Source organism: Xiphias gladius, chromosome 19, assembly GCF_016859285.1.
Source record: "Xiphias gladius isolate SHS-SW01 ecotype Sanya breed wild chromosome 19, ASM1685928v1, whole genome shotgun sequence".
Lineage (NCBI taxonomy): Eukaryota > Metazoa > Chordata > Actinopteri > Istiophoriformes > Xiphiidae > Xiphias > Xiphias gladius.
Genome location: NC_053418.1, coordinates 16,549,158 through 16,574,032, shown reverse-complemented (window position 1 = coordinate 16,574,032; position 24,875 = coordinate 16,549,158). Strand labels below are relative to the sequence as shown.

Here is a 24,875-nt window from a genome sequence, read left to right as displayed (position 1 = left end):
CATGACAGACTGCAGGTATATAAAGCGTAATTCAAATAAAAATTTCCACAGATCACAGAACTTTAGCAAAAAATGTACATATAAGTTATAAAACATGTTAGGAATACAATTAGACAAAAGAATTTATTGATGAAGAGTGAGAAACAAAAAGGACTTGCAGATGACAATGTGCAATATATTGTATTTTTATACAATACAAAAAAAATCTGTTATACAGGTAACAAACAGGTGAAGGTCTGTGAATTTTATTTCAGCAGTAAACTCAACATCCAGTGTTGAATAACGCACTAATAAAAGCACTCATGCTACCTTATTCTGACCACCATTATGAGCTGACACATGTAACAAAGACAAGGCAAAGAGCCTTTACGACTGTACAGAGAACAGCTAAACAACTTAGGTGTCTGCGTGTGCATGCAAATGCATAATGTTCTCCGTTATATTTGTCTCTGTGACAGACCAAACAATCTGATAGAGTAGTTTGTTCTTTTCTGACATCTACCTTTGGCAAACAGTCCTCGTCTGTGTCACTGCAGCTCTTCCAGAGAGGCGGCACTCCACTAACGTCACTCTTATGTAAGGCAGGTTGATTTGAAGAGCACTGCCCTGTACAATAATGAGGATGACTGGAAATCTTGTACAAATTACATGGATTTTCCTAAGAAAAGATTTGGCTCAAAGGGAGCACTGACATTAATAAAATCTGGAACATTATCCTTATGATCTAAGTGGAAACTTCACAACACTGGGTATCTAATATCGAAAAAGAGCCTGTTCCATTGCATAGAAAACTTCTACAAAAGGGGGCAATATAACAAAGCATAAACATATACAGCTTACATGTGAGCCTGAGAGATGAGTTTTTAAACAAGTCAGGGCCAAATCTAATTCAATTCAAACCACAATCCTTCTTTGATTCCTTAAGACATACTTGAATAAATACAGTTACTGTAACATCTCTTAACTTGAAATAAATTTGTCCCAAAACATTACTACAACTTTATGGTCCAACTGTACAGAACCGAAATGCCTGAATGAGAGTAAAAGCAAGAATCCAAGAAAAATTGACACACACAGGAAACACTTACAAAATACAATTTCAAGTCAATTTCAATTATCATTATTATTTTCAGTTATCAGGGAATCTATAGGGATTGGATGCTTCTCATGTTTCACAACGTAACTCACCTCCCATGATTCTCTATAATTTCAAACCAGTAAGTAATACAAAACTCCAGGAGTCAGTGGTAGCGAAGAATAAAAAAATTACCGTCTAGGTATTAACAGCTTAACATCGTCAAAGAACGTAAAATAAACACTAGCATATAAAACAAAAGGCAACAGATAATCCTCCATTTTGAACGTTGACGGTAGTGTAGGGTTGTGTTTCAATGTAAAGGGGGCTTGTGGTGGTCCCTTGGCTCAGCATAGGAGCTTCTGCCTACCCACGTCCCAAGAATCAGAGTAGCTTGATCCTAATGTAGTGATGTGCATCCTAGGCCTCAAAACGCTTCGGGCAGACCATAGGAGCAATGAGGGTCCACATGTATAAGATGAGACAGACCCAGCAGGAGGCCATCTTGATCCAGAAAACTGACCAGCTCCCATCCAACAGCTTCTCAATCTTATGGTCATCGTAACTGCAGAAGAAGCACACGGTGAGAGAACTGAGCAAAGACAGACAGTGGGACTGATTTTTTATTTTAACCCAAATAAACAACAGTGCAACTGTAACCCAGCTAAGACAATACTGCCTACCTGTATCAAATTGGAATTGTACAGGACCTGATTATTGATCATTAACCTTATTATATTAATTAGGACATGGTCATATAAAAACATTTTCCACAGCAGAGATTTTGACTTGTAGAAAAAACACAGGTGTAACTCAACATTAGTGACGGTTCAGTAACATTTACAGTGGCCCATTATATAATTCCAGGCACATGCACAATTCCAGACATTGCCACTTTACCTAATTACCTAAATAAAATACAGACATTTACGCCATTAAAAACACCAGCACTACTCAATCTGACAAACTATTTAGCCATGTAAATTCCTTAACCTTTAACAGGTCACAAAAATAAAATTAATCTGCATGAACACTTTACAGACAGAGCGTATACTTTATGAAACTAGGGACATACGGGAAAGTTATGAGAATGAACAGACAGAGAGCCTTCGCTCCTCAATAATGGAGAACTTTCACAGGTCTTCAGGCTAGACTGAGGAACAGACAGGGGTGGCTCTGCCAAAGCACCTCAAGGTGCAATCTGGCCTGTGTGGAGTTAAAATGCAAGAAATGTAGCAAGGAGCTAAATTTCTACATGCTACATTTTAATTGCCTATTGCCCTCTGTTTGTGTTCCATAACTCAAGTATTGTGTACACCTAAAACACATAGTACTACAGTCCGAAAGTATGTCACAGTTAGTATCACTTACTGAAACCAGTTGGTGACGGTCATCATGACATAAAGGGAACCCAGGAAGAAGACAAAGTGGAAGTAGGTGTAGCTATAGATGGTTCCCTCTCTCTCATCATACATCACATTCTGGCCTGCACCAGTCTTCTCCTCATCATAGTCATCTGAAAAGTACACATTAAATCATGCAAAGAGAACAGGTGTCAGTGACACGCTTAATGCATGAAATGCTTGAAACACTGGAAGAAAGATGTACTATAAAGTCCAATGCCTCACTGGACTGATTAATTCAAATTAAATCAATTAACATTTACCTTATTTATTTAACTTCTAAATAAAGCCAATATGTATTATGCAGGTGGTGATATTTTTCTTATACTTATATTTTCCAACATATAGTAGTATTTTATTTCCAGCAGGTGGCGGTGTGAGACTACCCACAATCCCATTTCCTCACTGGCCCTGCTTCACTGTGTCATGCTAACCTCCTAGTAACAGTGACATCATCCGTGTTTGCTGACCAATACTTTCTCACCATCCTCAATCTGGGTGAGGAATAGCAATGAGCATAGCCCCTCTGTGTGCAAATACTATGGCTGGGGGCATATGCATACAGACTGAACAGGCTGGGGACGCAGCGGGGGGTGAGAGGGGGAGAATAAATAAAGATGTGTTGGTGAAGGGGGAATGATTTGACTTTCCTCACCTGTGTCATCTCCAAAACAGAAACAGCAACGAGCTCTCTGCAAGGTATAGGAAACACAGAAGTTACCACCTAGCTGGAGTTAAATATTTGAAAGACATACACAAATAGACACACACACACTTTTATGTCTCTTGGGGCTCATCTGTTTAATTTGATAAGGACGTGTAATCGGGAATGCCTGGTCAGTGGGATTTTCAAGTTCTGTTAATCTGTTAAACCAGTCTGCACATTTGATTAACCCACACACTTAGTGAGATCTGAATATCTGTGCGTTTACCTCAGTCTCTGGCTCACTGTTCCTACACACCCTGAGCGCTGCAGAGCTTCGCCTGGTGGTGGACGTCAAGCTAGAGTGAGGGTGGAAAAAGACAGGAAATATAAAGACAGATGGAGGGAGAGAAAGGTTGTAATTCCGTCACTATGTATTTCTCTAATAATTTGCAGTTCCCTATTCTTCAAAGAACAACCACAAGAGACATGATGACTCCACTTGATGGGAAACACATGTGAACAAATGCAAAAAGCCATAGTTCTTGTCTCGCACACCCTTAGGTCAGCCACAGCCAATCATACACTGCCTCTCCGAAGTCACAGCCAATCAAAACTACCCTGTCTCTGTCGCTACAGCCTGCCATAAAATACCTTACTATTACTTCACATTGCCTGTAACAGAACTGCTGTTAATGGATTTGGATTTTAGCCTTTGCACAATGTCTGAACTCTATAAGTTCAATGATATAATACTAAAAAGAGATATAATGCCAGGAAACTTAGATTGTATGTGTGTAGACACTGAGATTAGGAAAAAGGATAAACAAGAGGCGTGTGTGTGAATGTGTGTGTTTGTCTTACCAAGAGTAAAGGACGCAGCCAAACAGGATAACAGTTCCCACAGCGGTGACAATCTTCTTGTCGCTCTCTGTCCCAGAGTTGAAGGGAAACACACACACGGTTGTGTTCACACCATCTCTCTGCAGAACTAGACAGAACGAATGTGCAGACAGAGGTGGATGAGGTGAGAGAGGTAGTAGAGGGAGTATCATAAGGAACAGGGAGATTGTGAAAGATGCAGCAAGTGTGTTTGTATTTTGGCAGTGTTAGCAACAGTGCTACTTAGGAGGCAACTGCTGATATTAAATATTTATAAAAAGATTAACTTTACAAAGGGATTCCTTGCATAGAAAATTATCTACAACAACTACTATGGAAACAAAAGCACTGTAGTGATGGAAACGTACCGACTAATTACTAGTTGTTTTGAGAATCACAACTTTCTCTTAAGCTCTCAGTTAAGCTTTGATTTATTTTTATCTTTATCAGAAAGATGTTAATGCTCTATTTTAGAAATGCCTCATTCTGTTGCATTTGGTTTATGTTACTTAATGTTGAGTGTGACTTAACACAGAACTACAAGTTTAGTAATTGTTATGTTATAATGACGACACTGAACATTTCACTGTCAAATTGGTGCCTGGATGTCTATTTTGCATGTAAAATATTTTTTAACCTTTTTTTTATTCACTGTCATATCTGTTAACATTTGAACGATCATAATCTTGTTTTTTCACGGGGACAAAGCTTTGTGCCAAGCTGCACTGAAAATTAACTGTAAAACCATTATTGTTTTGCTCTGAATTTTCACCAATACCACTGAAATAAATGATAATATTAAATCACTATTAAACGATCACTTTAATAACTAAGAAAAATGTCAATTTATCAATTTAAAAACACAATCCTGAAAAATAATTGTGTATTTGGTTCTGTAGTCAGCTTTCCTGTTTTTACTACCATGCCACTGTGTCCACTCCACAGTGTGTGCAGCATGAGGGGCTCCCTCCTTCTGGTTATGGCTGGTTGTTGCCACACTTAGGGTAATAAAATCTAAAGTGTATTCTAATCACAAAATATATTTATACTGATGAGTGTTCCATTCCTAAACTTGACAATGTGTCATAGCAATGTTTTTTTAAGTGGTATTTGCGACAGCTTTAATAAGCCTAACCCATAAGTCAGCATAAATAAAGCCTGTTGATCCAAGCTGATACGAAATAATGTTTGGGACTACTAGGTATAGACGGGTGTCTGTTCATACTCACTTTCTTTGGGTTTGCTGGAGAAGGCTGAGAAGGTGAGGTACATGACATACACACTGATGACTCCTGGCTGCAACAGGCCAGATGTGGGCTGCACTGCAGGGACACGAAGATGAATAAAAAATTTTAATATAACTGGCTATACTGAGAGAGATTCCTGAGTTGGTGCAAATGTATTTTACAAAACAGTATTTCAGCCAAAAGTATTACTTACTACTTTCTGTCATTACACTATCTTTGATTATTGTGTCTCAAATGTGTTGTTATTTGTGAATTTCTTTCTGTGATAAACCAAGTAGCTTTCTACAAACAACAACTGTAACACAAATGCTTGTATTCTTATTTGCGTTAGACAATCAAATGTGCTTGTGAGTACAGGTTCTCACGTTTCTGTATGCATGGGGAGATGGCCAGCAGGGAGATGATGAGGCAGAGGCTGCCATTGATGCCAATGAAGATTTTGTTGAGTAAACAGGCCTCAGGGTGGGTGTAGAACAGACCCATGAAGACCACGGCTCCTACTGCAACACTGAACAGCACCAGAGTCACCAAGGCCAGAGCGGCATACCACAGCCGGTTATATTTTACTCCTGAACTCCTGCAGATAGAAAGAGAGTGAGAGGGAGAGAGAGAAAATAGACAGCAAAAGGAAAAACACAACATGAACAAGGGTAAAGCAAATTATATAAGTAAAAAAGTAAAAAAGATCAAGCGAACAGGGTGAAAAAAAGCAAAAAAAACTGACACAGGAACGATCGGCCTAAAGAAAAATTCAAAGAAAGACAAAGAGTTATGTTTGGTGGGCTATTCCTGCACCCTGGGGAGACAAGAAGACAGGTTTATAGCTGCTTAAGTGCTTTCACATCCATTTTACTTGTTCTGGAAATGTAAGGTTTTACTAAATAGTGTTCATAGCAATACATATTGAGAGGTTTACTGTTAGTTTACTGCATTGCTGACCATACAATTTAAAGTTTTTTTGAACAGTCTGCTGTTGTCTGTGTAAGGGAGAAAGGGGAAACCGAGTGCACACTCCTAAACCATATGCATCCTGTTAATCTGCAGAGGACGGCCTGTTTGGCAAGCGTCCCCTCCACCCACAAAAAAAAATGAGCTACATGACTCTTTCCAAACCTTTTTCATCCAAATAGCCCCACAGAAGAATACCTCCAACCTTCTGAGTTTCTCAAGAACAAATAAAAAACAAGGCACTGGTCTTATTTGCAGGGCGTCCTTGCTTAAGTGAGCTAGACTTTAAGTTACTGGGACAAAAAAGGGGCAGGAGTGGAGAGAGGACATGTTGCTCTCACCAGTTTGTGTTCCATCTGTGTGCAAACTCCACCAACAGCACGAGCTGGATCAGCAGGAAAATAAACCCTCCGATGGCTCCTACGTAGCGCCACACTGTAGCATTGAACAGAGACAGAGAAAGGGAAGTAGTTTGAGTGATGCCAAGACAGGCATGACAACTTAAATCTGCCAACTACAGACAAATCTGCAGGGTCATTTTTTGAAGCTTATTGGGTCAGACGATGCAGCAAATCAATTGCGTAATTTGTCACTTTAGCTTTTTTCTTGTCTCCTACTTTTTGGTTTGCAACCACAGAGATGGATATGTCAATGATATATTAATTAAAAAATGATATTATTAAATCCAGCTTTGAAGGTTAAGGTTAATGTGCTGCATTTCTAGAGCAAAGTGTCCCATTTTTACCTTCCAGAAAGGTTTCCTCTTCTGGGAGGAAGAAACCTCCAGCGCAGCATGCGACCAGCACAACAAACTTCAGCAACCAGAACCTGACAATTAAAGTAGTGGTAATTTTAAAAAAGTCATTCATGAAAAAAAGTTAAACATTAAATGCAAACAATCAGCATGATAACATACAAAACAATGATTCCTGACAAATCAGCCCCAGCGTGAAGACAGATGATACATGATAGCAGATATTTTTCCCTGCATGAGTGTAAGGGACAAGAGTTGATAAGTTCATCAGGCTCTCATATTTGAACATGCTTACCTCAGCTCTGGTGACAGAAAGAATGTAAGGATGATATGGGTAGATGGCAGGGACTCTATGAAATTTGTCTAAGCAAACTATGGTAAGTCTTGAATAGTTTGCAGTATCCATATATGGTGACACTAAGAATACTAATGGAGAAACAGCTGATGCTCTTTTACTTTATATAAAGGCAGCTCCATTCTTTGTCAAATTGTCATGCTCTGCTACTGATTCTGTCTTTAGCCTGAATGAACCAAGCCTGTCATTAAACTTGTAAGAGATTTGTGGCCCCAAAAAATCTTTTATTATCCACACATGAGCACAATAAGTTTAGGGTTTCTCCTAGATATTATAGATTAATGTAAAATGTTTAATGACTGATGAGGCAAAACAGAAAAACAACCAAGGCCCTCTTACCCGTTATGTATGGCTGCCCTGCAGCCTGTGCTGTTGTTGACTCGAATGGTGAAGATAGCAAAGAATAAGAAGAAGCAGGCCATGCCAAAGCACATCTTGTAGACAGCGGAGTAGCCAACCAGAGTTTTGCAGTTTTCTCCTGCATTCATCCTCTCACACATTTCGCTGTAGAAGGGGATCTGATTGATAAGGACAATACAGCGAAAATACTTCAATTAGATCATTATAGTGTTGAAAAAAAACCCCCACCTCTGCTAGTGTTTGTCTAGAACGTGGCTTCAGAGAAAGGGCCCAATATTGTCAATTCTGAGCGTCACGCCTCTAAAGGAGCAGAAAGAGAGAACAGGCAGCGACAACAACCCCTCTTTCACTCCATGAAGCCCTCTTTCATCACTCGTTCTCTACAGGGTGTTAGAGGGGCTAACTGTCAGTGTACACAAACAAAAGACACAGATGAATAAATTAACAGCCTTTTGTCAGCAAGTCAGAGCGACTGAGAAGAGGGAAAAGCAGAGGGAGCATGAGCAAGAGAGAAAGACTAGGAGATCCGTCTTAACAAAGTTTCAAAAAATATTTTGAACTGCAGTGACCTGCGCAAAAAAAAGAGAGCAAAAACTGGAGTGAGTAAAGTAGATAAGGACTTTGCTATGGCCTTCAACAAAAAAATTGGAAGTGCTTCAGTGGGTCAGTGCCAACAGAAGAGACGGCCTCTGAATTTGATAATCACAGACTAGAGGCTCAAATTTCTGTTCCCTTCACTGATCCCCCTGCCTGCAGAGATATGAGTCCAAGCCAAATACAAAAAATGATTTTCAAACAGAAGTAATTTTTTGAGAGAACTCCAGATCTCTACTTTCAGATAATATATGGTTTGACTTTGCTTTACTAGTTTTTGGCAGAGTACTCTGGTCCTTGAAGTTGTACACAAGGGTGAGACACCAGCGGATTGAGTTGTCATCCCCTCAATGTGTAGCACAGTTCGGAGCCAGATCACAACATAGAGTAAAAAGCCCATTTTGGAGCTTTTGTTTCATGTTGAGGACCATATTAGCATGTCCATGGTGTTGTGATTAAGAGGGAAAGGGGCTGGCTGGTTCAGACTGCTGTAAATCGCTTGAGAAAAGACCAGCGCTCTCATATGCACAATAGCTGCTCTCTTAGCTGGGAATTCCCACTGTGCTCAGAGTGGGACTGATAGTGTGTGTGTATATGTGTATGTATGCGTGTGTAACTCAGCAGGCTTTTTGCATTTCCTGTCAGAGGCCATTTTGTGCCTGGATGGGCCTCTTACAGGGTCTTGCTCTCACAAGGACAAACACAGTAGGAGGTCGTTTTAATATTGCACTGTAGACACTGGCAGACAAAGAGAGAAGAAAAAACAGCAAAAGAACTTGGTGGAAAAATATCACAGTCTTAAATATGCTTTCAGTTGAGGAAGCTTGCAGTCATTGCCATGGTAACTCAGTTCAGTGAAGGTTGTCTTCCCAGGTATAATAACATAATTTTCAGTGTATATCAGTGTGCACAGGTACACACTGTACTTACTGTATGGTACCTAGAAATGGGAACATCACTTGTCAAGCGTATAAATTCAGCTATCAATATAAACACAGACGAAAAGATGAGAAGAAGATGAATCAGGACATCATCCCTGACACCTTCTGCCAGGATTGTGATTACAGTCTTTCACCTGTTGGAAGAAGATAATTAACTACCTTGTATTTTAGCAGATAACATCACCCATAGAAGCCTTCCAGTTTAGTTGGAGATTTCTCAGAAACAACCACAGAAATAGTCAGTCTGATAATAATCCTGCATTGTGAGGTTTCAAAGAGATAACATGAAAGCTATATAGATCAAAAGAGAGAGCAGCAGCACTCCTGTGTTCTTCTCCCAGCTTCAGAGGTTAGATGGGCGGTTAAAAACAAAAGCTGCCAGCCTGAAGTCCTGCCTCTTTGACTACGGTAGCTACTCATGGGATCCCCAGGTAAAATAGTAGGATGTCTGCTTTGCCTTTAGCAATTCTATAAATCTTTAATCTTGCCTGTTAGCACTGGCAAGATAAGGGAGGTGCATTCTCTGAAATTTTATTCTATTTATAGCAGAAAGCTAAACGTGAAGTTGGCTCAACTGAAAACACCCATTTCAAAAATCTGAGTGGAGAGTGTGTAACCTACAAATATGCTCGTTCTCTTTCCTTTCACCTCTGCTCCATGTCAGTATGTGTTTCTAGCACTTCACTCTTCTGTTTATTGACACTCAGACCTCCTTTTTTGGACTGTAATTAACTTCTGTGAAGTGAAGCAAGGGGAGAGTCCACAGGTGTATGGTAGGACAAACGTGTAAAAGGTCATAGTGGCTTGGTTACTAGAGCCTCTGAGCCAACTCCCACTCTTCTATTGAGTAAACTAGGCCTTTTGAAAAAGAACGACGAAATTTAGACTCTAAAGCTAGGTACTAAATGTAAAGAAATGGATGAAAAAGCCAAATTTAAGTGAGATGATGGATGCGGAGACTCTATATGCCGAATGTCTGAAAACTCCTCAGAGTGCTGGAAATGAGCGAACTTTTTAAGTGTGTGGTGATAGTCTTTTAATCAGCTCGCTTGCTTTTTTAGACCACTTATCAAAAATATCTCCTGCACTCAACTGTGATGACAGCAGGTCTGATTTTAGTTGTAACGACAATAACAGTCTCATTGTTGTATCCCTCCGCCAACTAATCAAATTGCAGTTTACATTCATGTCTGTCCAGACTGATAATATATGCAGTGAAGACTTTTAGAGAAGTTAATAAAAAGGTATTAAGTGTATGTTGTCAAAACTAGTGTATGAATTCTTGACCATCAAATTCTAATCAGTTGGTCCTTTAGTCTAAGTGAAAATTTGTACCTAATTTGAAGAAATTCCCTCCAGGCATTCCTGAGATATCACGTTCATGAGAATGGGACGGACATGGGGGCACAGTGACCTTGACTTTTGACCTCCAAAATCGAATCAATTCATCTTTGAGTTCAAGTGAACGTTTGTGCCGAATTGGAAGAAATTCCCTCAAGTTGTTACTGAGATACTGTGCTCACGAGAATGGGACGGACGGACGGACAACCCCAAAACATAATACCTCTGGCCACGGCTGTCACCAGAGAAGAGGCATAAAAATCTAATATCTTTAAAAATCTGTCACTCCTTAAGACTCCAAGAAGTCACCAGCCATACTGCTACCTACACAGCTGCACACAGGAAATGATGGCCACCCATCAGAATTTCTTACCCACGCCAAGCAGGTTATGTTTGTTGGTTTGTTTATTTCTTTGTCAGCAGGATTTTGCAAAAAGTATCTAGTCGATTTGCAACAAAATTGAGGGAAGGATGGGGCATGGGCCAGTGAATGACCCATTAAGGTTTGGTGCGGATCCAGTTAAAGAGGTGGATCCAGGAATTTTTTTTTAATCACTTTCCTTAACAATTGTGAGATTGTAATTATAATTGTAATTGTGAGATTGGGCATTTTTCGCCTTGGTGGGGGTATGGGCTCTACTCAGTGCCAATGTAGTTTGGTGGATGTTATCATAACCTGCAACCGATATATCATCACTGTACTATGGAAGCACTTATTTCAGGGCTTTTAGGATTGAGAGTTTCTAAATCACTTCACTCCCTATCCATTTAAAATGAAACTGTTATGGAGCAAAGATGAGAGCTGTGCTGTTATTTCTTCCTTACCTTCTTACAAGTAACAATTTCAACCATATAAGAAATCTTCTATTATGTATTTAAATATACCCATAATTTAAACAGTTAAAAAAACAAAACAAAACAAAATAAACACACACACAAACTGAGTGGACCTTGAAGTTATCAAGTGTCCTTATTTTGTTGGTGTAATCCAGAATCTTGTAAAAAAAATAAAAAAATAAAAAATAATAATTTTTTTTAAAAGTTTTGTTTTTTTTCCAAACGGACTGTATCAGTTGTATCTTTTGTTGGGAAACACCTTATATTGTGCAGTGTATTCTATTTAGATCGTGTGCATGTATGTGTGCATGTGTTTCGGGGTAGTGATACATTACAAAGTGTGATATATGCACTCACATGGTCTCTCAACTCCTGCTCCACAGTGGGGGACATCATGATTACACAGATGATGGTCACCAACAGGAAGTAGAAGGCGTACATGATTCGGGTCCCTGTGGACTGTTTGATCTTGGGGCAGCAGTTACAGCAGCACGAGCAGGCTGCTGAGCCGCAGCAGCAGGCCAGCTGCACAAGGAGAAAAGTGAAGAAAAGAGGGAGAGATGGGGAAGACATTACCATATCAATTTTCACAGTTTTCCACACCATCACAAGCCATCTGATATGGACATAATGTATTAAAGGGGCCCTTGGGTGAGAGAAGACCAGGGTTAAAGTGCTCTTTTTACAGCCGACCCTGTCAGCTGCAGAGTCTGCACTTTGACTTTCCGGTTAAGAAAGCAAATGAGACAAAAGAAAATTCCTGAGATTCCCAAAGTATCATAAGACCAAAATGCCTTTTGTTGAAGTTAGATATTCACTAATTCCAACAAAACTGCTTTGGAATATTGAAAATATAGATAAAGAGAGAAGTGGACAAAAGATAAAAGCAGAAATAAAGAGACCTTTTAGTGATAATTCAAAACAAGAGAATGATAGTTTGACATTTGATTTGAACTACAGCTTGGGAGCCAAGATACTCAAATATTGAAGGTTATACATGGATTGTGCAATGTTTAACAGACCTACAGGAAGTCACAGTTTATTTATATAGCCCCAAATTCCCAATCTGAATAAAATACTCCCTATACACTTAAACCCATGATTCACTCAAACCTTTGCTTTCAGAAAAATTCCCAAACAATGTGCCATCAAAGGAGTCACCACTTTGGAGTCATTTCGACATTAATTGGGTGCTGAGGCCTATGCTTAAAAATGTAATGTTTAATTTCTCAAAAACAGTGCAAGCACAAATATTTGTGTTGCCTGCACAAACATGCCTAAATGAATCAAAATGGTTTTATTAACATCCTGATCAAATGGGGACAAACTTAGACTAAACTAGTGCAACTTTGTCCTGTCCTGTTACTTATATTGTTTGTGAAATTAAATTTGAATGATCAGATGAGCCTTAAAGACTAGTTCATTAAGTTCATACTATCTATTTCTATTTCTATTGTATAAAAATAAGTAAGTTAGTAATTTTCTGTGTTAAGATATTTCATTCTTTAACATTTCATTCTTTAATATTTCATTCTTTTAAACTTCAATCATCAAAAGCTCCCAGTAAATTAACACACAACACATGAATAACCTTATCTATAACGATTCAGGTTGTTTTAAGCTATTCCTCCACCAGTGTGCACAAATGAGGGTCTGGCATTGCGTGTTCAATGGTGCGCATGCAATAGCACTGCTGCTAAAAAAAAAAAAAAAATTCAATGACAGAAAGGGTAAGTTCATCTTACAAAATGCAATATTCATAACACTATAGCTGAAAATTTGTTGTTGTAAAAGGCGTTCTATGGTTAAGCACTTAGAGTACAGTATCTTGGGGTTTTTTTTTTTAGATTGTTCAGAGGTTGAAGCCATTTTGGCCAACTTTTATGTGTGGGAGTGTCTGGTTCCTTCTGGTACATATTTATCTTTCCAGAACTCCAGCTTTCACAACCCTACAACACTTATCACAGATCTGAGCAAAAAGACAAAATTATGGCAGCTTACTGAACAGAGGACAACTTTGCAACAGAAGACACCCACTTGGCTGTCTCTCTGCTCATTCATGGTTTCAATCATGACGGACAAATCCTCCCCTCCTTCACAGAAGCAACTCTGGGTCACTGCAGATAGTGTCTTGCCCCAAAACACACAGACACACACAGACACACACACACACACAGGCCCTGTGTTCTATTTATGAAAGAGGAGGCTCTATAATTATACAGTATATAATCTTTCTGTAGCCACCCCACCCAACTTGTGTAAGCCTTCTGCCTCTCAGACTGCAGATCACACACTGCTGTGGTGAAAGGTATGGTACACTGTAATACTACATTGGTGCTCCACTGCTGGAGGGCTTACATGCACCGTTTTCCTTTGCATATTCTCCCCTTATCGGATGCGACAAAGGCTTTGCAAGCATGAAGGGAATGGTGCTACTGTGGGTTACATGCCAAGGGTAGCCTGACTATGGCTGAGAATTTCTAAGCTACAGGGAAAACTTATCTCTAGGTACTGTCAGTATGGCATTAGGTGAGAAGGGTAGGACCCATCAACTGGAGGGTGTCATGGTTGTGGACTGAAACATCTCATGAAAGATGCGTACCGTCTAGCGTCATCTGCATCTGATTGAAAGCCACAGTTACCTCAAAAGGAGGCACCAACTGGTGTATGCCAAAGACAAATGTTACTTTAAAAAAATATATCATGCCAGTGTATGTAAACAAAATAGTTACTTTTCTGTGGATGTACTTAATGTCTTTGCATTACTCATTTTGTCCACTGTTCCACATCATCTCTTTACTTTATATTTCCCGTATGCACCTTGTAACTCCAATTTTACTTTATTTGTAGATAGATTTGTGGCATTTTTTGCCTGTATTAAATAGGATACAGTAGCAACAGACAGGAAATGGGAGTAGAGATACAGGGGGAATGACGTGCAACAAAGGTCCCCAGCTGCACTTGAGCTGGGGAAGTTGCATTTACATTGTCAGAGTCATAAACCCCCAAGACCACTACTAAAACTTTGTAGTAGTGGTCAAATTTGTAGCTCAAATGTATCCTGACAATGTGGGATTCCTACTGTATATAGATCCTCTGGTGATTAATGTTAGGGTAGAAAGGCCTTTAGGTGAGGAACAAAGAACAACAATAAGTCTATGAAGATTCAAGTGATTTATTACAGAATATCAAGTCAAATTAAAAGAGAACAACCATCAGTATTCAGCAATGATCTTCAGACAGAGACAAGAGTCTATCTATTCAGCCGAATAGGGCGCAGCACTCTATCCACCACTGAGGTTTCAGAGTCTGCACACGTGCCAACTATAAGACAATCCTTATATACAGTGATGGTCACGTAGCCGTTGTCGTCAGCACGAATAAACAGGTTAAATTCCACACTCTGTCCTCGAATCTGCACAAATGTACAGCCGGTTCAGACCAGCATTTATTTGTTATAATCAGTTCATACGGTTCATTCAAACAATCCTAAGTTCAGAGAACATAGCATCCCTTTAGATTACAAGAACATAGTTCAACAGGTTTAATCAGTGATAAGTAGCAATGAATAAAAAGAAATAAAACATTTCCCATTACAATTAATATATTTTTTCCTCATTTTTTTTTTTTTTAGCAACATTAGTTCATTTTGCCTTTCAGTCATAACAGTAATCTTAGACCTTGTCTGAGTGTCTGTGTCTAAGCAGGGATCTGGGTGTATTGATGTAGTAAAGCCAGTGTGCAACACTGTCTGATGTGTTGCGTTCCGCTCCAGATGCCAGTAATGCGTGGTATGCTGCAGACAGCTGGATCCACACAGCCACATGGTCAGGATCAAGCTACTTCCCTCTCCACATGCCTCTCCCTCCCCGTTTTCTCTGTCCAGAGGTTTCCCTGCTAGTCTTTTCGGGAAGGCCCACTTAATTGTTTTTCTGCATGGACCTGAAGAATGGAGTCTAATGGCCGAGCCTTTTTGCTGCAAGCTGTCTGGTGTTGTTTTGATAGTTCTCTAAAATGTTTCCCATGTGAAACCAAACCCAATTACATTGCCACCCAGTTCTCTGTAAGAGCTGAGAAAGCACCACTGTGTCTGTTGCTCTTATTACATGAGGGTGAATTTAGATTTTTCAGAAACTGTTAGATGCAAAATTATTAAGTCAGTAAAAGCACTACAACGATCATTTCCACTAATTATGTCTGGTCTCATAGAGGGTAGACAGATTATGATCTACATCATAAACCTCATCATTTTGCCACATCTTGTGACCACCTATGAATCAGGAATTTAAACCTTTAAGAAATAAAGAACAGAATACATAACTGTACCTTTTGGATGAGAAATCAACAAGGTGGGGAACCACACAAAGTAAGGAACCCCTCATCTGAAAATCCTGGTTCAAGCCCTTGTGATAATGTTGTGTTTTTCTTGCTATAGTATCCTTGAGACAAATAGCGAATCCCTTCTGACTCCATGAGTTTATAGGTCAACATATAAAAAAGGTTCACATGTAATTCATCTGCCCACACTGTAATGCAGAAATAAGAACAGCAGAAAAATAGGTCAAATCCTGAATTTGACCTCATGCTGTCTGCGTAACATTTGTGGGCTGCAAAAACAAAGACCTCCTTGATGCTTTGATGCCTGATCAAACACAGAATGAGACCAGGTTATTCACAATCAGGATCCAACAGCTGGGTGTTTTAATATCCATTCACGGATAATTGTGGGAGCAGGGATCAAGATCATACGCATGCACACGATTTACCAATGCTTGAGATACCCCTTTTGCCGCCAGGGCTGCATGTGCATATTTCTGCTTTTGTGCACACACAGGCTTCTAGCCTTGAATCTAAACCAACTACTATTTATGTGGCCCCCTGTGGTCTATTTCATCACACACATTTTAACAGGATAAGCCATTTCCTTTGTCTCTGCTGCACTCACGTCTTTCTCAATGGGCGATTAATTAACCACAACAGACTGAAAGTAAGCAGGAAAAAGCAGGACGATTTAAGCTGTGGGGATGTTTAGATTTCATTAGTTAGGGGGTGTTTCACCAGCGGACTGCACACAGTGAGAGGGCCCACCAGCACACTTTGCAGAGCTGATGGAGGGAGGGGGACCCAGGAGAGGAAAATGTCTTGAGGAATTCAACCACAAACAGATACAAAACGAATATCCATGGAAACAAACGCTGACCCTACCCACTTCATGGGCCATCCACCCCTCCTCCTCTGCCCGCCTGCCCCACCAGCATGTCAGCAGGTGGTCGACACGTCTGCAGTGTATACCCCTACTTCAATAATCAACAGCAACCCCCCATTAGCTGGTCATACTGCTTTAGCCATTCATCCCATACCACAGAAAACAGGGACCTGCTGAAAAGCTACTTGCAAGGTATGCCCCGGTCTAGAGTTGAATTGAGCAAAGATTCTTACAACCCTCGACTGAAAGCAGCAACAATCACTGCACTGTTATTGTGGGACTCTCAAGAGACAAAGACTCATCTCTTCTTCACTCAGCTTGAAGCTTTATTTCCCTCTCTTCATCTCATTTCCTCCATCCTCCCCCACCCTGTTACTTGGAGACTTATTGTATTCATTTCTCGTCTTTTTCCCTTTTATTTTCTCCTCTTCACCCTTTCTTTGTTATTTTCAGCTGCCCTTTACCCTAAATCACTCACACCCCAATGCTCCACTACCTTCCAGCTGTTCAAGGGGTCAGGAGAAAGACAGGAGGATGGACAGGACACAGCAGTGAGAATACCCTCTGGAAATGAACACAAATGCCATTTAAAATGAAGCAAGTAGTTTCAGAGTCTATATGACCTTGCCTTGTTCAGCAAGGTCTCCAACCTACAGCTAGAACTTAATTAACAAATTGGTACAGTCCGTTATGTAGACAATCCTAAAAACACATCTGTGATTAGACTGTGAGCACTGATGATAATTACCATGTTTTTCCCCTCGTCTACTCTCCCCCACCTTATTATCCTCAAAGCAGCAGTGATGAAAAGAATTGCAGTATTTGGAAAAACAGGAAACAAACTAAATCAAACACACAGGGGGTCAACTCTGGTACACATAGCCACGCAGACACAAGTGCTTACGCAACAGACCATCCGCAAAAATAGGTCACTTGCTACATCACGGTAGAAGCAAAGGAGAATCAGGAGGGGGGAGACGGTTACAGAGCCAGTTACGGGTTTTCTCCTCCAACTAGTCAACAAAACAAGCAGATATGTCAACAACACCTACACAGGTTGGGAACTGAGGACATATCATCTGAAAAAATCTGGAAGGAATACCACAACAAGACCCTAAAAAAACATAAGTACTACTGTTAGTACATTTGGCATTTGTAATTCCCTTCCTAATTTTTGAACTGGGGGAAAAACTTTCATCAGCTGATATGAGATGTTGAATTTATGGTTATCAGTGGTAGAAAAAAAACAATACACACCCAAGAGCAAACAGTTTTTAGTGGAAAAACATGACAGCATGGACAGACATGAATCGTAATTGAGATGAACACTGTCACGACAACTCACAACTGAAAGACGTAGGCATAAACATTTCAGTGACTGCATCATTGGGAGAATAAACCTCAGGTTGATTCACACCAGCAGTGTGGCTGCTCATTCATTCATTAAATCTAATGCATACATCTTTATTTCCTGTCCTACTTTTCCTTCAGTACATTCTGCATTTCATTTGTACGCTATGCTGTAGCTAGCTGATTTAGAACTAAGGGAACTCCCTGTTCATTAGAGCTAAATTATAGTTGCCGCTAGATAAAGTTGACCACAATGAAACATGTCAGACTAACAGCTCAACTAAAAGTCTAGACACACCCTCTTATCTCAAATTACAGCAATGCTTTGTGTTGAACGTAGTGAGAAGAGACCAGCAGAAGGAAAAAAAATGGGGGGAAAAAAAGAGGGAAAAGCGAGGCAAAAAAAAAAAAAAAAAAAAACACTTCAGGACAATACAAAGCAGGACCTTTCTCACACACAGTTACGTTTGGCCCAAGCTCTAGACCAAAGCCTACTCCAATTTCCCCTAAATTGTGACTGACAGCTCCACTATTGTCTATTTATCTAGGCAGCTGTATACACACAGCAAAAATGTATCATTTGCTATACACAATGGAGGTTCTTTCTCTTCTCTCTTAGCAAATATAGCCCCTAGCTACAACCAACAGAGAGAAACTTGAGTCCCCTGACCAGAAAAGAGAAAACAGAAACAATAGATTCAAAAAAACAAAAAAAACAGAGGTACAGTGAAGAGCTGAAAAACAGAAGGCAGAAATGAAACAATCCCATGCCGACAATGGAGTATCACAAAAATAGCCAAAGGAAATAGACCGAACTAGAATGGGAAGACAATACAAGGCAGTCTGAGATCAACAGGTACAGGTTAATCCCACATCATGCTGTGCTTACCCAGAGGCCTGTTTCACTTCCCAAAGTATATTGTCTATTAGCATGAGAGTTCAGTTAAACAGCATTGCACACATCACCATGCCATTCCCAGCCACAGCTTTGCTGTGCGTCAACTGATACTAAAGGCACCATTCAAAGAATTAGATGGCATTTCACACGATTAGATCAAAACCTTCAACCCTTTCGCAAACACTAATAAATTATAGAAACAAAACATGGGAAAATGTAAAGAAGATGAGGTTGAGCAAGACATTACTGCTAATCTATGACAGTTCAGATGGAGACAAAAGAGATGGAAGATTGCCAATGATGTCCCTGTGGGAAAACAAACTCCTGCTGCTGCTGACCAAAGCAAAATTCCTGAGAGGGAAACTGAAAATAACAGGCATGTCACACATGGATACAGTTGGCCAGCAATTCCAATCGTATGACTGACCCAGAAATTTATCTTGCTACAGATGTTTAGTGGCCGTATTCACTTAGGCAGTTTTACAAGTCAAGGGATTTTACAGCTCATCAACACCAGTTTTTAGGATCACCTGCCTCACTGTGACATTACAGCCGCTGTTTCGTGACCTCGGCAAAAAGCAGTCAAGCCGCCGTCTGATGGTGATAGCTGTGTTTGTGTGGGTGTTACTAGGCTGAATGTTTAGGGATAGTTCAGGATTTCACAATATTGGTTTATATATTTACAAAGATCATACCCCAGTCAGCTCAGATTCTGGAGACTTGTAAAAATGTTCTTAAAAGAAAGTGTGGTGGAAACTCTGGACACAGACACAAATGAAGCACAGACACTGATGGATTTGAATATTAAAGTGATTATTATTGATCAATAATAGGAGACGGCAACTTACACAAGTTGGCAAAACACCCCGTCTCTCCTAACAGAGAGCAAAACTAATCTTTTATAGTTTTCTAGCAAACAAAGAAACTCATTCTGGTTGGTCAGTACATATCAACACAATGTTCCATCCAATGCCAAAAATACATTCACATGCATGTGTATAGGAAACAGGAAACCAAGGGCCCAACAACTTAACTTCATTAATCAACACTAGCCCAATACAGTATTACCCTCTTTGGTCATGAAGAGACTAAATCCTTGCTCTTCTATTAAATTACATGTTACATAAGACACAGACTATCTGTTTGAGCTGAATCTGGGTTTAAGTTGAATTACTCTTTAAAAATGATATTTAAATGATAAACCCACTTACTTTTCTCATTTTTTTTAATCACAAAATGCAACATTATGCTTAACCTGCATCAACTGCTGAATATTAAAAAAATGCAGCCACAGAATTACAGTAATAAATGACAAAGAATAAATAACGAATCACCAATCCCTATTTCTCAGCAAACTCTTTTGGTTATCTTGCACAACCCCTGATAAAGGAAAGACAGTCAAAAATGTCAGGTGAATAAAGCATGGTGTACTGGAGAAGAGCTGTGCAAGATTAAAATACTCTTTCTTGCACATCCACGGAGGCCAGGGTGTAGGGTCAGTGCTTGATGTCTTACTCAAGGATACTTTATCAGGAAGGATGCTTTTTGAATGCTATCCTCTAGGTCCTCTTGATTCATGTACCCTGCCAAAGTTACATGTGCCATTGCTGTGCTGCTTACAGACACCCACATGGTTTCAGTCCTGTCCACTCTCACAGCCAACGCTTGCAGCGCTTTGGACAACACTCAACATTGAGCCAAAGCCTACCCCCTGTCCCATCACAACATGGCATACATCCTTGGTCCCAATGAGAAATTACAAGTGAGCTGCTCCCACACCATGCCTGGTGCTCTCTCCAAATCAAACCCAAACAACAACAACCCAAGCTGAGGAGGAAATTAACAGACGACACATCAATTTGGGCCCATCTACACCTCAGGAGGGGAACATATATGCCTAAGCAAAAAAAATTACAAGTATACACATAAATAGAGATGGCAACAAAACTAAATGGGGTGTCTGTGACCAGGATTAGCACACCACCAGTACACCAACACAAAATCGTTTTTTTACTGTTTGCCCTTCATTTTCTCTTAATCCTTCCCTGTTTCCATCATTTCCTGTCTTTGAAAAGAACAGGAAAAAGAAGTGAGCTCTCCTTACGTGATGGATGTGTCGAAGTAATTAAATTCCTGACCAGACCAGCTCAGCAGTGGTGACTGTGTGGTCAAAAACAATCTGATTTAAAAAAAAAAAAAAAAAACACACACAACAAAAAAAACTACACTAAGCACTGAAGAAAACCCGTTCTAACTTGCCATATACAACACTAACTGTCTGTCTTTTCAAAGCAATTCTACAATTTCACATTACTTAAAGCCCTAAAATAATTTAGAAACACAAACAATGCAACCACCAATCATATTCATTCATTGATAAATTTGCTGATTATTTTCCGATTAATCCTTTAATCTACAAAATGGTAAATTTCTAAAGCCCACACTGATATTTTCAAATCTCTTGCTTGTTTTGAACCAATTGTCTAACACCCCAAGAAATTCATAACACAAAGAAACCACAAAACTGCAATCGAGAAACTAGAACTAGAACTTTTTTTTAGCACTAATAGAAGCCATGATATTCATATAGGAATATATAACTAATTTGGTTTATTATAAGTAAATCTGCAAATTCGAAATATTACTTCTTAACCAAAAACGAATCAGAAACAAAAACTGTCAACATTAATTTTACATTAGGTAGGCCTATTTAATGTATATTCCCCATACATGACACCAGCTACGTCTCTTTTAAAAGTAATTCTGAAACTTCAAAAAAAAGAAAAACTTACCTCAAACATATCGAAAACAAACAAAAAAAGTAGGACTACTCATATTATTTTAATGGGGGGGGGGGGGTAATGTAGTTCATTTTAAAGTGAGCCACAAACTAGCTGCCTTTTACAAGTAATTCTGCGACCAAAATATTACTAATTGACGATGACCACTTCGGAAACACACACAAAAAAAAATGAAACCGTAACATTTCTCTAAAGTATATAGTGGAAGTCCTGACTAGAAATCGGCCTGGACTGAAGTTTTTGAGCTGGGGAGCGAAATGTTCCTTAGTGGTTGAAAAAAGGGGCAACTGTGCATTACTGTAAAGAAAACAAGAAAACCACAACGAAGACGCTTTCCTCACACCCAGCTTATGCAGTCAAGGCAAGTGTGAGGACTGTCAACCCACCATGTTTCAGAGTTTTTACAGACATTCAAACCTGACGGCACTTTTCAAGGCAGGTACTGTGCGTTGGCTTCTCGCTGAGCAGTGGCTGATGTTTTAGCTAGTTGCCCTCTTTCGTCTCTCTTTGTCTTCCGGCGGCTTTAACGCTGCTACAGTGAATTTATTCAATTGGGTTACGTGAGGGAATCGTAATATTTTCATACTGGAAATGAATTACGGTAGCTGTCAAGAGCGTTGGAAAAACCACCAAGACACACAGAGGGGGAGAGAAAAAAAAAATCGCTGACTCGCAGTGGTTAGCTGGCGGTGAGTGGCCACCAAAGATACCGATAGCAGCACTATAGAAAACTGAAACAGTCGACGTCCGACTTAACGCAACGCTTCACTGTAACGTCTCATTGTAACGTTCACAACCGTCAACCGTTCGACCACAACAACAACAACAATAACAAAAACGGCAGAAAATTCCAGATTTTGTTCCTCACCTGCGAGATACAACACGGAGTACACATTCTGCAGGGAGACAATAAATAAAATCCGTTCCGGTGGCAAAACGAGCTTGCTGTTTTTCCCAGTCGCTTTCTTCTACCCCCACATGAAATCTCTACCACACGGGGAACAACGCGTCGGTCCTCCTCACCCTGCTCCGTCCGTCCTTCCTCCCTGCCCGCCTGCCCGCCGCTGTCTCTCCTCCACCCCCTTATTTCTTCTTCCCTGTCTCTCCTCCCACTGCACATCACCCAACAAAAAGCCACACACAAAGCCGCACTGCCTCTGCCACAGACAAGAGAGCGTCAGGAAGTAGCGGAAACCAGGTGACTTACCAAGCTACGAGAGAAAGAAGATCTCTGCGACACACTTTCAGGTTAAAGTCTCCTTTCGTTACAGATCAAAGCCTCTCAGAAAGCCAAATGCTACACAAATTAAGACCTTCATATAGTGTGAATAATGCAATAACCTTATGAAAAACTGCTGTCCTATTCATATAAGGAATTTCAGAGGGATTCAATAAAATCACTGCCTCAGACACTTTACAAGACCATCAAGGAATATTAAGGGAATGTAGGACAATTTTGTGAGAGTTACTATGCACTAATATTAGGGCAGTTACATGTCATTTCAAATGTTTGATTGCATTTTCCTGAGGTCTCATTTCCATTTACAGTCCTGGACAAACAATACAAAATCCATATACAGCACATATATAACTATGATCTTGCGTAGAAATGAAATCCATCAGAAAGGTTTGTTAGTTTACAAAGAAAGAAAGAAAGACAAAAGAAAATAACAGCAACACCAAAAAGATCTATGGAGCGATCTCTATCAAATCTTATCAGTTCCCCAAATAAAATAAATCAGTTACTAACTGTTGATAACAGATGGTAAATTTGAAGTGGCATAAAATAATTCCAACAGCTGTAATTATGAAACATAACTAGCGATATAATTGTCCATATGATGTAATTTGGTCAATTTCCCAAGCAGACAAAGTTTAGGCAATAACCAACTGATGAGACCTAAATGACCCGAAATGTCTTTTATTTAATAGTTTGATGAGGAATACCAAGCTGTTATGTTATGTTATGTATGTTCTGTTATGCACGTACAAGTGCCCAGCCCACAGGGGCACTAGACACAAAAAAGTACTGCTGCAGTGGAGAAAGATTTGTCAGACCATGAACATTATTTCTTGTGTTATATTGCAAACAAAGAACGTTGCCCTCTGTCCTCCTTGCTGTACCAATAAAATCTAGCACAAAAAAAAGTTCCCTTCAAAGAACACCACATTTCTGCTTCACAAAAGGCTCTACTCTGTGTTATCATGCCAAGGTTGTAATCATCACGAAGGCATCTCTTCCTGATTTCGACATATGAGTGGGCATTACCTTCTCCCAAAAAACCCTGTGCTCATGTTTTGCAACAGCATGCGGGCAGCTTTGTGCTGAGTCCAACAGTGGCTTTCCTGGCCAGTGAAGTGGCCGTTACATGAGCTCAAGCTGATAAGGCTGCCACTGTGGCTCTGTATGACTGTGTTGCTATTTGCCAACCCTGTCATCTGACCCAGTCACCCACCACACAAAGTCATTGTGTCCCCTCTCAGTGCTGTATTGTGGACATTTATAAATAGGCTTGAATCACACATGCCCGACTTCTCTTTCTGAACTAAGGGAAAAAGACCTATGATCCAAAAAGTCATCACACTAAACAGGTCAACCAAATGTATGCATTTATGTTTGTGATTTTTCATAAAATCAATCTAAAATACCCAAAGGGATACTCAAACGTGATACTCCTGTGAACATTGAAGCAGAAGGCATTTAACATTAAACAGAAAATACAAATCGGCGCTGGCATGGGTTATTGAATAAGAAATAGATTTGATTAAATATGAAGACTGAATTTTCCAATGGGGAAATTCTCTTCTCTGATCCTGTTTGACAGAAAACCAAAAGGGCAGCAGAACGCCCGCTAGATCAACAGGCCTCTGTCTTGTCAGGCTGCATTGGATCACATTAATGTTGAAGAGAAAGGATGGGGAGGGATAGGTACGTCTAGTGGCACACTGCTGCATGACACTGTCATGCCTAGAGTCACCATGAAGACAGGGTTTATGTCTCACAGACTCATAGCGAGACAGACAGACTGACTCTCGCCGACTCTCACTACCCTGCTGAGTAAATAAACCATAAGTATATTTCTGTCCATGCACATTCAACAGGTGGAAAAGTAGACTGTGTGAATACTTCTAACATGAAGTCATTCTTCATTCTGTGAACTGTACTGGTGTTATTGTAGGAACTTGTAAACCTGCAGGAGCATTTCAGTCCTCACAATCATGCCTTACTACCACTGAGGA

The 24,875-nt window shown here is 39.9% G+C and overlaps 1 protein-coding gene across 1 annotated transcript; it reads right to left on the bottom strand.

Moving 5' to 3' along the window:
• Positions 1-229: 229 nt before the first annotated feature.
• serinc5 (serine incorporator 5) lies at positions 230-22,712 on the bottom strand. Its single transcript, XM_040155718.1, has 12 exons — positions 22,504-22,712; positions 11,738-11,905; positions 7,647-7,825; positions 6,944-7,026; positions 6,540-6,633; positions 5,616-5,827; positions 5,233-5,325; positions 3,986-4,112; positions 3,411-3,480; positions 3,134-3,170; positions 2,447-2,591; positions 230-1,640 (listed from the first exon to the last, which is right to left on the bottom strand). The coding sequence occupies exons 1-12, from the start codon at positions 22,528-22,530 to the stop codon at positions 1,496-1,498; spliced, it is 1,380 nt and encodes a 459-aa protein (XP_040011652.1). The 5' UTR covers positions 22,531-22,712; the 3' UTR covers positions 230-1,495.
• Positions 22,713-24,875: the final 2,163 nt, after the last annotated feature.

What these genes read in the sequence shown, in the direction of transcription:
- serinc5 (XM_040155718.1), bottom strand. Translation starts at nt 22,530, where the DNA reads ATGTGTACTCCGTGTTGTATCTCGCAG. An exon ending in ACAGTGAGCCAGAGACTGAG is followed by an intron (nt 3,171 to 3,410) that starts GTAAACGCACAG and finishes TATACCTTGCAG; the next exon opens with AGAGCTCGTTGCTGTTTCTG. An exon ending in CTGTTTTGGAGATGACACAG is followed by an intron (nt 2,592 to 3,133) that starts GTGAGGAAAGTC and finishes TGTACTTTTCAG; the next exon opens with ATGACTATGATGAGGAGAAG.